The sequence below is a fragment of the Pelecanus crispus genome, chromosome 12, assembly GCF_030463565.1.
Source record: "Pelecanus crispus isolate bPelCri1 chromosome 12, bPelCri1.pri, whole genome shotgun sequence".
NCBI classification, from domain to species: domain Eukaryota; kingdom Metazoa; phylum Chordata; class Aves; order Pelecaniformes; family Pelecanidae; genus Pelecanus; species Pelecanus crispus.
This window is the reverse complement of record NC_134654.1, coordinates 25,440,813-25,454,222: the sequence shown is the minus strand read 5'-3', so window position 1 is coordinate 25,454,222 and position 13,410 is coordinate 25,440,813. Positions and strand designations below refer to the sequence as shown.

Genomic DNA, 13,410 nt, shown 5'->3' with positions numbered 1-13,410 from the left:
TTCACCTGCATCAGGATATTGTTAGACAATAAGCAGCACAGAGCAAATATCCATTTGACCTGTTCAAGTGACAGCTCAGATTCTGGACAAAAAGAGAGGAGCCTCAAGCAAACAAATAATCAGATCATGAATGTATGGTGACTCAGCCATGGTACAAAAAATTCAAACGACCAAAGTACACTGAAAATGAGCCTAACGAAGTTTAGCTATCAAGTTGCAGTACAAAGAAGTTAGGAAAAATGCAAACAGGATTTAAGCAATCTCTTCTGACTTTGAAGGCGCAGTTCAGGTGTTTACCAGGGATAATTTCAAATAGTTTTGCTCTCTGATCTGAACAGCTCCAGTGTTGTTAGCAATATTTCAATTTGGGGGCTGAAATTTAAAAACAGCTGGATAATTTTTTATGCATAATCTATGGCCAATTGTTAGTTTCACAATTATAAATATATAAAGCAAAATAAAGATTAAAAATGGCATGTTTTACTCTCTGCAAGGAGGAAGAGCATTCTTTCAACCTGCCAATGTCTCGAATTAATTTAGGAATAGGATATAAATTAAGAATATTTATGGAAAACAGTTATGGAACAGAAAGCAGGAGACAACGATTCCTTTGATGATATATCAGAATGACACTAATTCTTCTACAGCAAATGACTGAGGCAAATAAAATAATTTCATCTGGTATGTGTCAAGGCCCCAGAGTGATAGTTGCTAAATGTTCCATTATTGACCTGCTGGTTTCTGATTACTTTTGAGAACAGGCATATTATGTGCTTCACTTAGCTGCCAGTTTGTCCATGAAGTAAATTATCTGGAAGGAATGTTTTGTAATTGTTATTCTTATAATCAGATGACTTGGGAAGGGAAAAAAATTTGTTTCAGATAAACATTGCAAGGAATCTGTAGAGTTTTTTTCCTGTATTCTCTTTATCTGATTACCAGTGCTTGAAATTTGGATGTAACCCATCAGTCTTGAGTGCACAAACTTTTCTCCAGCTTGAGTATATGAAGAGTCTGCATCAAAAATGCAACAGAATCTGTATTGCAGGATTAGAGCCTAATACAATGTTACTACCAAAATTCCTCCCCTCATCCCCCAACTTAGGAGACAGGCTAACTGGTGACATTGCTCTAGTAGAACACAAATTTGGTTCCTTTAGAGATTCTAGCAAAAGGAAAGACCTCTGTAGTATTTATAAGAAACAAATAATATGTTTTTAGAAAGCTGCAAACCTGTATTCTCATTTAATAGCTTAATCCCATTGAAACAGAGTAAATTGAACTGCTTGGGAGAATTCCCTTTTTCCACCACTGGCTTATGATAAAGCAATCCAAACCCCTCTCTGATTCATGGGACTGTTATTTTCACTTGTGCATGCTGCTTCTCACTTCCATTCTTCCTCAATAAGCAGGTTACTGTTCCCATGTATCAGAGAAGGAGATCCTAAGGGAAGGCAAAACCAGAGAGAAGTGCTTGTTCCATAGTGCTTGGAGGCAGCTTGTTAGTTGACTGTTTCATCTTCAAGTTACTGTATGTAATACAAATAGTGGGTTTCTTCCTGAGCTTGTTTATGAGAGTTTAACTCCCTTGCTTATTTTCAAGTCCCTTTTTTGCATTGTTCCTACTCTTTCCGCTCAACAGCACTTTTTCTGCTCTTCGCCTCCTTCCTGTGCTTATCTTGCTTTCCAAATTCTCCTCCCTCTCACTGAGTCACATCTTCCAAGTCCTGCCATCACCCTGCCCAGCCCTTTCCGTCTATTCTCTTCCGACTTTGTCATCCTGATTGGTGCTAGTTTGTGTAGTAAGTAACCTGTATCACACAGCAGCTCTGTGTGCTCACATGCAGTGCTGTCTGGAGTATTCTGAAGGTAGTCAATAACATGGTGGCCAGTTGCCAAAAACTTTGAATATTCAATTAAAGAAACTATCTTTATTCTTTCTGTAAATAGCTGAAGGACATACTGTAATTTGAAATACGCTGTAAAGACATCACTATATTATCTTCACATATCTTCTTGCATATTAACTGTAGAGACAACTTGTTTATCCACACCCATGTGTGATTTTTCTTTTCTCCCGCAGCCAGGTCTCTCCGTTCTGTCCTCGCCATCGTCCGGAGTCATTGGCAGTCTCCCATGTTGCATCCCTCCTCCCATCCCATCCATCCTTCTTGTTTATAAATGCCCCCTGTTGCTCCGGGGCTTTGCATGTGTGTCTGCTTGTTTTCCCTCCTTGCCCCTTGCCGTGTTGGCATTCCCTCCTGCCTCAGTAAGTCTGGGGACCTTCCACTACCCCACAGTCCCCACTTTGCCTATTAAGAAGTAGGGACTCCATTTGTCTCTTCCAGGTTTTTGATCTTCAATAAAGAAATGCTGTTGTTATCCACTGACTACCAAAGCAGTGCCCAAATATTTCAAATTCAAAGGATGTGGTATCTAGAAGTTACCCTATTAAAAAAAAAATCTGATTTTGCTTGGCCAGTCTCACCTCATTGTAGCAGTTACTGTGTTCTTTAGCTCTAGGCTCCATGGAGATTGCTCTGGAAAGGATCCGGTTCCACCTGTTTTGCCAAAATAATGTATATGTGACCATATTAAAAAAAATAAAATTGTCAGTCTGAAAAGTGTGGGAGATCAGAGAGAACATTTACATGAAATGTCTGCCTCTCCAGGCTTTTATGTTAAGGTTTAGGGGGATGTGCTGCTGCTGCTTAAAAAGAAGGTGGGATTAATTTTTATTGTACAAAAATAACTCCCAAGAATTGTGGATTAATACTCGCAAGGAGCAGGAGAAGTGAAGTGCAATGATGAGGTCTTTAGCAGTCCTTTGAACATTCTGCAGAAAACATGGAAAATGAAACTAGCTGAAGTGGTATTGGTGAAATAGCACTCACTCACACAAAGCGGGTTACAGAGGGTAAAGAAACCTTTCTCAGTTACCCTCTGTCCAGCACATTTACAGGCAACTACAGTAATTCCTGCAGCCACCTCGGGTGTAATTACTATGCACAGGTTATTTTTACAGTCCTCTCCGTGCAACGATTGTAAAACACCATATGTGTTTGACTGTCTCTTTAAGACTTTGGCATAGTGTTTTGGCATACTTAGGTTCTACCCTGTTCTTGTAAGTGTTGCTTATTGCTATGGCAACACTAATCAATCATCGTGCTAAAAATAGGCCTTTCATTTTTCAAGAGGTTATCTGTAGTGAATTGAAAATGCAACTGCGGTCTGTGTTTTCCACATGCTGCTTTCATTTCACTGTATTTTAATCTGGAAATACCCATGCTTTTATGTGTGGTAATTACTATTCCAGACTCCAGTTACTTCACTGGTTACTCTCTTGAGCTTTAAACCTCTCCTGGTTCTTCCAAAAGGCATGCCAAATATAGAAAGTTTAAAAAAACAAACAAACAAAAACCTCAAATATTCTCCTTGTTTTGGAGTGTCACGGGTGTACCAGATTATAACAAATTTTTAAGGAGTTTATAACACGCCTAAAAAAATCTGGAGGTGGCAATATAAAAGGTGCCTCCTTTGAGAGCTGTACACAAAGAAACCTTATTATTGACGACACCAGGACTCTGAAGACTTTGGCCTATTATGTAGAATTGGAGTCTAATTTCAAGTTAAAGACTCAATTTGCCACTATTTTTTTCAAAGAGGAACCTTGCAAGCTGTAGTGATAGTGAAATGGAAAATTGGAAACGGTGCCCTGTGCATTCCTGCGTGTGCTGTGTATCGATCGGCTGCCAGGTTTGTGCTGGAAGAACACGCGCCCCGGGGGAGGCAGAGCAGAAAGGGAGTGGCGCTTTGGGGGGAAAAAAAATCTAAAAGGTTCATTACCTGCCATTCACTCCCAAGTTTGATTCTGACTGTTGCATAACACGTTTAATCCCTGGCTAAGTAAATAGTAGCCACTCAAGGAGGGGAAAAAACCCAACAACTTTTTGCATGATGAATAATAAAGTCTTTTGAATGATGCATAAACAGTTTTCTGGTTCTGCCAGAGCCCTCTGCCAATTAGTCAGAGTGCAGCTGATGAATCATGAGACACATTCTGTGAAACGTTCAAAAACTTGGACCCTGCTAAGTGTTCCTGAAAGCCAGTGAGACCCCCCACAGCTGCTGAAGCGGTGGTTGCCAGACAGTTGCGTTTCGGAGAGAAGTATTTGCAATGGAGTACTTTTTGGTGAATTTTAGTTTTCATTTGGGGTAAATTCATGTTGCCATTTATAATCTCAAATTAGATTGTTATAGCCCTCGCCTTTATACTCAGTCACGGGGAGGTTGACTGTAGCTTTGTGCAGAAAAAGACTTTCTGCTCTCTAATGAGGTGGCTTGAGGTAAATGGCACTTATAATTCTTCTTCTGTAATACTCTGACGATCCTTAGTCTTTTCTTAATGTTTCTTTTTTGAAATACCAGACTAGAGGATCTCTTTTTTTTTAATTAGAGTTTAGATTCTGGGTCACAGGAAGCACCAACTAGATGCGAGCGGTGGCTTGCTGAGCTGCTACAGGCAGCCTAATGCAGCCTTAAGTCCAATATATGAAATGGCTGCATTTCAAAGTGTCATGATCTGACTCATTGCTGGTAAATTCTAGGTACAGTGGTTGAAAATAGTAGATACTTTTTGATAGCAAGGTAAAACAGAAATCTGGAATTTGGCTTTACTCAAAATTTCCTCTTAAACTGTAGCCATGCTTCAGATCAACAGCACAAAGCTTTTTCACATTTTGCATTTTTATCTCCACTGTACCTGGAACTGTGACCTAAAAGCAACAAAGAAAAACGTGTTTGAGTATTGAAGAATGTACTCAATCCAACAACTCCTGAATTTCTCTACTTAGATCATAAGCAAAGATGCTTTAATCAGAACCAGGGATGAGGACCTGTTTCGGTAAGGGTTGTTAGCTTTGTGTTGGCTGTAGATGTGGAAGATGCTATACTGAAGGTCCCTCTGTCAACGGAGTTTTCTGACAATGGGACCATGAAAGCAGCACCAAGTCCTGTGGTGGATCCTGCTGCTTCTTAGAAGAGCTGAGAGAACTGCAAAGCCCAGGGCCATTAAGGTCAGCATAGTCAGAGCAATTTCCACAGCTGCTGAGGTTTCCGACAAACCGCTAGACTCGGACTCTGTAACCTAAAAGTTTGCAAACTCAAAAAGCTCTGACCTAGATACTCAATCTGCTCAAGCATTATAGTCTTGATGACTCTTGCACTAGTGATAGATCACTGATGTCATTCTGTTTTCTGTTTTTATCAATTACTAGATTTTATTTAGGAGCTGCTGGTTTTGTTTAATTGTGTAGCAAAGAAAATTAAATTTTGGTCCTCAAATCAAGAGGGCAGATACTTCACACACGCTAACGTGTAAGTAAAACATGGCCTGGAGCAACCTTGAAATATGCAGACACGACGCTAGTAAACTGTGTTTTCCTGATAACTGTTCTAAACAATTAGTATATCATAGATAGCATGGCATACATCTCTACCATTTTCAGTGAAAATGTTTTTAAAAGCTATTATTCAGACCTAAGCATTGAGTCCTCAGTAGTTTATTTGTGTTACAAGATCCCCTGTTCTGACAGGCTGCTTATAAATATTGTATATTTTCAGCTGGCACTTCCTGAGATGTATACATAGGAAATGTTTAATTGCCCGCAAAATATGGGTAATAGGAACTAGCAGATCTGTCATTGAACTTGCCCCATTCTGCATTCCGCCTAACTGCTGAGGTTTTTTCTTTTCCTCCCACATATTCACTCAATGAACAAGTTGCATAGCTGAGAGCTAGTCACAGTTCAGATTGGATTGAAATTCATAAATGTGCTTCTCCACAGAAATCTTTAATAAAAGGCAAAACATTTATAAGATCTGAGGAGAAGCCTGTGCGGTCTGGGCATCTGCAGCACCAACACGTTACATGGGAGTATTTCATTATGTTAATGGGAAGACAGTTCCACCAGCAGCCTTCCGCAGCACCAGAACCTTATCCTGGCAAAACTCTCAGTCCTTTTTTCAACAAGGATTGATTCTAGACGTGCTCATTGAATACTAGATATCCTGTGATCAGAAGAAGACTGAACAATGACTTGTTGGGTGATATCCATGGAATCAGGAATATATTTTCTGTCGTCTCAAAGGAGCTGGCTTCTCATTTCAATTTTGTTGCGCTACAGCTGGCCGCCTAAATCACCTCTTTTCTTAGTCATCAGCCTCTCCCTTAGAAGAACTCTCCAAATTTTATCAAGTCCAAACTTGGACCAACAGCAATGTGAACACTGAGGCATCATAATGGCCGCATTGTATAATCTCTGTGTACAGCACATGAAATAGTCGTAGTCTTTGGAAAGACACTTTGCCTTAGGGTATTCGTGATGCATCATACAAGGAACTGGCACTTCAGTTTCACTGGCAGTTAATGCAAGAAAAGACTTGATGGCTAGTAGCAAAGATGCTGAACTAATATCCTTCAGAGTTTTTTAGACATCTACTCTCTCTGCCTCTCTGAAAAGTTGATTTGAAAGAACTGTGAAATGCTGAAGAAAAGATGTTTGAAATATTTTTTCCACTGGAATGATGTTGCCTAGTATTATAAATTCTAGTCTCGCTAAGCCAACTGAATTAAGCAATCCACAGAAAAATAAATTTATTCCCATGTAAAATACATAAATATTACCTTTAATAGAAAAACATTTGTGCATTCTTAATTTTCTTGCATTATTATCTAAAGATTGATTTGGGTTTAGTACAAAGGAATTTCCACAGCAGCTCATAATCCATCTTAATTTCATTAATAGGAAATTATGCTAAAATCCATTTCTCGCTGAAAATTTAAAAAAGCCCTCACATGTCAGAGCATTTTTGTCTATTTGGTTAGCATCTGCAGCTAGTGAAGTGTCCTTGGATTATTTTATATGGGGGATAGACTAATCTATGATGATGAATATCTACTTGCTCTCGAGAGCTTAGTGAACTGAATTTATAACAACATTCAGGACATTTGTATTCTTATGCATAGTGAGCATGAAAAATATTGTATCTCGTTACTCAGAGTAGTTATACTAATTTATTTATACCTTCATTATAGTATTCAGCTTTTAGACAGAATCTCTACACCTCTCCAGACTCATAAAAACCTTCGCTCTTAGTTCTGTGTGCATTTACTCTTTTTCTTGAAATAAGCTGAAAAAAAACAAGGAAGCTGATACCAAACAGGATGTACTGAATATGTCAGCTGATGAAGCAAGGCATATTTTTTATGTCAAACATATTTTCCTTTTGTTGCAGTGTTCATTTTTGCCTAAATTCTCCATTCATATAGAGACAAAGTACGAGGACAACAAAGGAAGCAATGACAGTGTAAGTATGGTGGCTTTTGCAAAATTTAATGTAATCTTTTCAGTAATCACGTTCTGTGTCTGGGGGTTGTAGGTCTCGGTCTGGGAAAAAGGCGTCAGCAGGCTTGTGTCTTCGCACCTCCCTGGGTGTCCTGTTTATTAGCAGCTTGTCAGCTTGCAGAGTAGTTGCCTCTAAAGCACCATGAGATGAAAGATCACGTACACAGCTTCCCTTCTGCATCTCACCTTCTACTTGTTACTTCTCTAAACACAACATAATTTGCATATGTGCATTTAGTCCTGATGAATATTTATGTAGAGTAAAGAAAAGACCACTCTTGGGGGGGGGGGGGGGGGTGTAGCTGTATTCCACTTTATCTGTTTCACATTATTCTCTTGGAGTAAAGGGGGTTGAATTCAAAGGAGCTATTAGGAAGAGCAAACAGGAAACACAACAGTGGGCAGAGACGAGAGTTCTCAGTAAACAACTTCGGGGGAACAATGGTTGCACTATTGAGGTGATGCTTTTGGCAGTCACTTACCAAAAGTTACAAAGTTCTTGGAGTTAGAGCTTGGAGATGAAAAGGATAATTAACTATGCGAAATAGAGGAAGGGTGGGAGCGAGTAGCCAGCAGCTGCTGATGGAGAGATGCTCAGGGATGGAAGGCAGGAGGTCAGTCAGACTTTGTTGCCTTGGAAGGGAGCAAAGCAGAGTCATACAACTTGCGAGAAAAGAGTAACGTTCAATAAAGCCAGGCGTGTAAAGATTCAGCCCGTGGGCGAAGACACAAATATGCTTCTATAGGTTTCATTTTGGTGTGCTTTAAACAGTGATTTGTTGCAGACTTACGGAAAGAAGTTTCTTACAGGCGTAAAATACAGGTTAAAATGTCTGGAAAATTGATCTGTGCTAGAGACACCTAATAAAGGAGTGTTTAAACTCATTCTTGAGAAAGAAGGCAGTAAAGCAGATTTGCAGGGGTCTGAGACACAGAGCGTTTCGGTTTCTGGGGGTGTCCCTCTTCATAAGGCTGCTGCCCTACTCAAGTTAAAGTGTTGTGTTTTCCAGATGGGAGGTGTGTTTCCCTAACCGCCTTGGCCTGCGTGCTAATAAGGCTGACAGGTGTTGCACTGCTTATGGCAGAATAATTACACATAAAAGAACAAGGTATAATTTTGAATAACGTTTTTGGCATATAGACACTTTCCCAATGGGAACGTGGCAGGGATCATGTACAAGCCACCAGATACCAACAACTCTCAGTCTACGCCAGATCCAGATCAGTGAGAGAGGAAAAAAAAAAGAAGTGTATTACATTACCAACTATATAGGCATTATGTAATTTATGCACTTTCTAATGTTCACTTCTGCTTTTTGGCAGCACTTTAATTCAGAGCAAGCCCACACCTTTGGTTTCGGGAGGGTGCAGACTAGCTTTCTGGTACATGACAATGTCAGCAGTGAGAAGACACGTTCTGTACTGATGCCTAACAGAGCAACAACTGAAGCTATTTAATCAGTGACTTTTCATTTTTTTCTGTGTGTCAGCTTTGTGGCTAAAATACTATGAATCAAGCCCTGAATAGTACCCAACCAGTGAATTTAAGGTGAAAGTAACACAGAGGTAGGATACTCAGATGATGTAAATCAAAGAATATCTACTCTGCTTGAATCCAGCTCTTCAAATGTAATTTTTACCAGAGTGCTAATGGGGTAATATTATATTACCTTTTTACTGAGGTACCTGAGTCACAGACTGGGCAAGTATTTACCAAGATTAACAGATTTAATTGACCCTTACTTGAACTGAGGAGGAGAAAGAGAGAGTTAGAGGGTGGCACTGCAGCCCTAATTTCCCTGACTTTGTAATTCTGAGAGCTGTGCTATTCACTAGTGTGACCACCATAAACCGATGGAAGATCTACATTTTTTTTGCTGTTGCTGCAGTGACACTGATGTGGTGACACAGATGTGTCTGGTACAGCACTGAAACGCTGGAAGGTTAGTAAAGACGGAGATACCTCACGGAGCCTGTGGAGAGACTTCTAAACACCTCAGAACTAGGACTAAGAGTCAGACTTGTTTCTGTGACTCAATGGCTAGGCTTAAACATCATTTAAGAAAATGTGAAGTCTATTTCTCCTTTGTATCAGACAAGCTGTGATTAAATTTAACTACATTTGCCCAGTCAGAAAACAACAGGAAACATAGCATCCATTTCTATAGATATCCATAGGTACACTACATTTTTCTTCATTGCAGCTATCAACCTTGGCTGATGAAAAAATAATAGAAAAATATTTCTGTAAATTTTGCAGTTGTAATGCAAAATATACCAAATGAATATTAATATTACAGTAATGAGGGTAATAATGCATGTCTGATTTTAATGTAACTATTTCTCAATTTATTTTTTGAGACCATACAGGTTTTTTGAAACCTTTGAACTCTGATCTATTCTTCATTTCCGTGCTTTCTAATAAAGTAGATATTGATTGTAAAAGCAATAATTAGATATAAGGATACTAAAGCTAATTCCATTGATTAGTGGAAGAAAGCAATATAAATGCTCTTGGGTTCCTGTTGTCATTTAGCAGGCTAGTAGTTTATTAAAATTATTTTATTTAACATCACCTGGTAAAATCCTACCTAATTACTGCAATATGTCTTGATGCAAAAGTCCTCCTGATTTTTCTTCCCAATTGTCATTACAGAAGAAACTAGTGAGAGAATATCTGCTTTGGAACTTGATTTTTTCTATGCCTTAGACTTTGTCATCATTTTAACCTATTTTAAATGTGCTTAAAGCACTGTTGTTCCAAATCTGTTAAAGTTTGCGCTTGATTTGCACAAATATGAGCATTGCCAGAAAGAACAAGGGACAGTAAAACGCTTTATGTAGGTAAAACACTAATGAAGCTTGTGTAGATGGCAGGAGTGCAGTACCATAAATCCATCCAGTTGGGATTTCTAGTGCCACAGAGCGGCTGATTTTGCTGTATCGTGTCTAGATGTTCGCATGGCAACTCTCTCCTTAGAAAAACAAGAATCAATGTTGGATGAACATGTTAGTACATCAGATATTGTCACTGCTACCTTGCAGCTTTAGAGCTTCATTAATAGTGTTAGAAACGAGACCAATGAGTCAGGCCATTCAGTGTTTCCTCTTATGAGTCTTTTAAAAAGTAAACTTCTCGGGTTAAAGAGAAATTTCATTTTTATTTTACTTTTATTTTAAATTACAAAATGTAGATGACACTGTAGGTGGCATCTGTAGAATACGTGAAAATATTGCTTCCCTATCGCATCTTTAGCTGCTTACATAAGTCAAGGTTGCAGTGGGAAGCACTGGGAAGAGGGAAGTGCAGGTGCCTACAACAGGCAGCTTCAGTGAACGCAGACAAGCTATAAAAGTGCACGTTAATCACTCAGTGCACGCTTTTTTCCCATAAGAAAAATTAGCAATTAGGGAATTTTAATGTAGATACACAAAGTCTGTATTTTGAATATTAAAGCCGTAAGTTAAATACACGGGAATTCTTAAGGTTATCTAATTAATGAGATGGTCAGAAATCACAGGCAGGAGTGGTATAAGTTACTGCTTGTTAGTGAATAAGTGATTAGTCTGTGGCTTTCATCAACAGACTTCGTTAACCTTTTTTTTATTTGGGCAGATACTGTTTTCTTTTAACAGTCTATTGATTGGTCAGTATTTTTGTCACATAAGGCTAATTTTCTTCTAAACGGTGTATTGCTCTCACTTTTCTCCCATCTCTGTTCTTACTATTTCAGTGTACACTACAGACGCACATTTGGGTTTTCATTTTAGTGGGGAATGCACCAACTTAGGCTTCCTGTTGATTACAAAGGACCCACCACATGGCTCTAGTAGATGCTGCAATCAGTGCATGGTGATCTCACGCACTGCAGCTCTGTGTCTGCTCTTGCATGCCACGGTCTAGCCCTGGTGAAAATTTCTAAAAAGCCATCTGTAGCCGAAGGTAGAGCAAAGATAGAGTGAAGGCAGACACTGTTCAAGCTTATCACTGAATCACAGAGACATTTTCCTGTTTGTTGCAGAAGGATCATTATGTTTGACTGGTTTTTGGTCATTTGTTTTGGTTTGGTTTTTTAGTAACAGAATTATTTGCTGCTGATATTTGGACAGTCAGTTTTTACCATCTGATAGTGTCTTGGGAAAGTAAAAAAGCACAGCTTGTAAAAATAATCCAATAGTTGTCAGTAATGGAAATTCGCTGTATGTAAAACATAACAGTGCCTTGCTCTTTGTAGCATAACATTTTGCTCTGGAAAACTCAATGGCTGGCTCTTCATTATTAAAGAGTAACATGCAAGATCTTAAAATAGAGTAGTCTTCCTTTTTGTTAAAGGGCCATGATATTTATTAGCACGAATAACATTATTCTTAAGAGTAATGACGGTGTGGAGTAAAGATTTAGAAGTAGAGTTACATTTCAAGATGACAAAGCATGGGTATCGCTGGGCACGTTTTTCTAAGTGTATGTCTCAGTAATGCTGATAAAGACATCAGAGCTACAGCAGTAATTCTTTGTCCGTCGAGAGAAAAATATACTATCAGTGTGTTTCTTGCCTTTCAAAGATAATATAGTGTTGGAAATGCATGTCTCAGAATGACCATTTGCCAAATGAAAACAAGAGGTACTTCTGTATTCTATATAGTTATAAATTAACACCAGTATCATTTGACACATTAATAGCTTGAGCACGCTAAAACCAGCCAGCTAATAGCACATATCATTTGATATGCAACCTCTGTAAATTGCAGTGCCATCATTTAGAGTTAGAAAATCCTTTCCTGACATTGAGTTCTAATTCTGCAGCCCTACAAGTGACCAAGTATGCAGTATTAGGTCATTCGTCATGCTTCATCCTTAGCATGTGTTTCTAAAGTGTTGGTTGTGAAACATTTGACTAAAGTGAAATAAATTTTTAGGTATGGCTGGCTAAGAAGAAAAGCCATTTCTAGTTTTGCTTTTTTTAGGGTGGTTTTTTCCCCCTATTTTTGTCTCCTATCTTAGTAACATGAAACTAGGTTGTACCAAACTTCCATATAGCACATGTAAATTAAATGTAAATTCACTATTTAAGGAAACTGCCATGAAACACTGATTTCAGCTGAAATGGATTCAGCTGTGCCCTGGCTTAGCCTCACTGCACTGCAGGATATCGTTCTGTAAATTGTCTAAAGGATTGCTAGGCATCACTGCAAAAGATGTCAAAATCAAAGCTGGGGTCACTTTTAGGGATGATTTTATTTGCACCTGGAATTTTTCTCTATGATGATATTGAGTATCTGTTTGTCTCCTGTATAATTTGCAACAGAAAATCTTGATTCTGTGAAGCTTTCTCCCTCTAATAAGTCTCAAAAATACAGGCAAACAAATGGAGAAGTTAGCCTAAAATTCCTTCTGTGTGAAGAGGTCCCTTTTTGTTGAATGTAACTAAAATAGTATGTCCCAAGCACATATAGCTATCACAGAGCATAAGGTAAGACCGATACTGACAAAGAGTGGCAACAAGTAATATGGTTGTGCCTCTGCTTTTTGATTTTTATAAATGAACTATTGAAGTTAATTAGTAAATCTAGCACTTGAAATAGAAGTGACTTTAAAAAAACTAATCCCAGTAAATGTTATTGGTAGTGTATTATGGTCTTGGAAGTGTAGCTACTTTGACATAATTACATAAAAATACATTTCTCTGTTCAGAAAGTACAAAGCCAAATGCGATATTTTATAAGAGAGGGAATAATAGAGGAGTTGTGACATGGAGATAAAAAGGAGGAGGGAGCAAGGCTGCTGATAAATACGTAACTGCCTTTGTGAGTTCCACTCTGTGCCAGACAGTGATATTCCTGTGCTGTTCAGGGAGCCAAATTTACTGCTCTCGGGGAGAGATTCAGTCTTTTTCCACTGAAGAATTGCTCCCAATTATGTGTGTCCATATAAATAGTTCTAGCCAGTGAACAGGTTGAAATTGGTCAATTCCTGTCATCTTTACCCAAGTAAATTTCAAAAGCA

At 38.6% G+C, this 13,410-nt stretch overlaps 1 protein-coding gene across 1 annotated transcript in view; it reads left to right on the top strand.

Moving 5' to 3' along the window:
* The window catches only part of PITPNC1 (phosphatidylinositol transfer protein cytoplasmic 1), an 82,799-nt gene that overhangs the window by 47,474 nt on the left and 21,915 nt on the right, over positions 1 to 13,410 (top strand). The window contains exon 5 of the mRNA XM_075719906.1: positions 7,297 to 7,368. Coding sequence (XP_075576021.1) covers positions 7,297 to 7,368 — 72 coding nt within the window. The remainder of the gene's footprint in view (positions 1 to 7,296; positions 7,369 to 13,410) is intronic.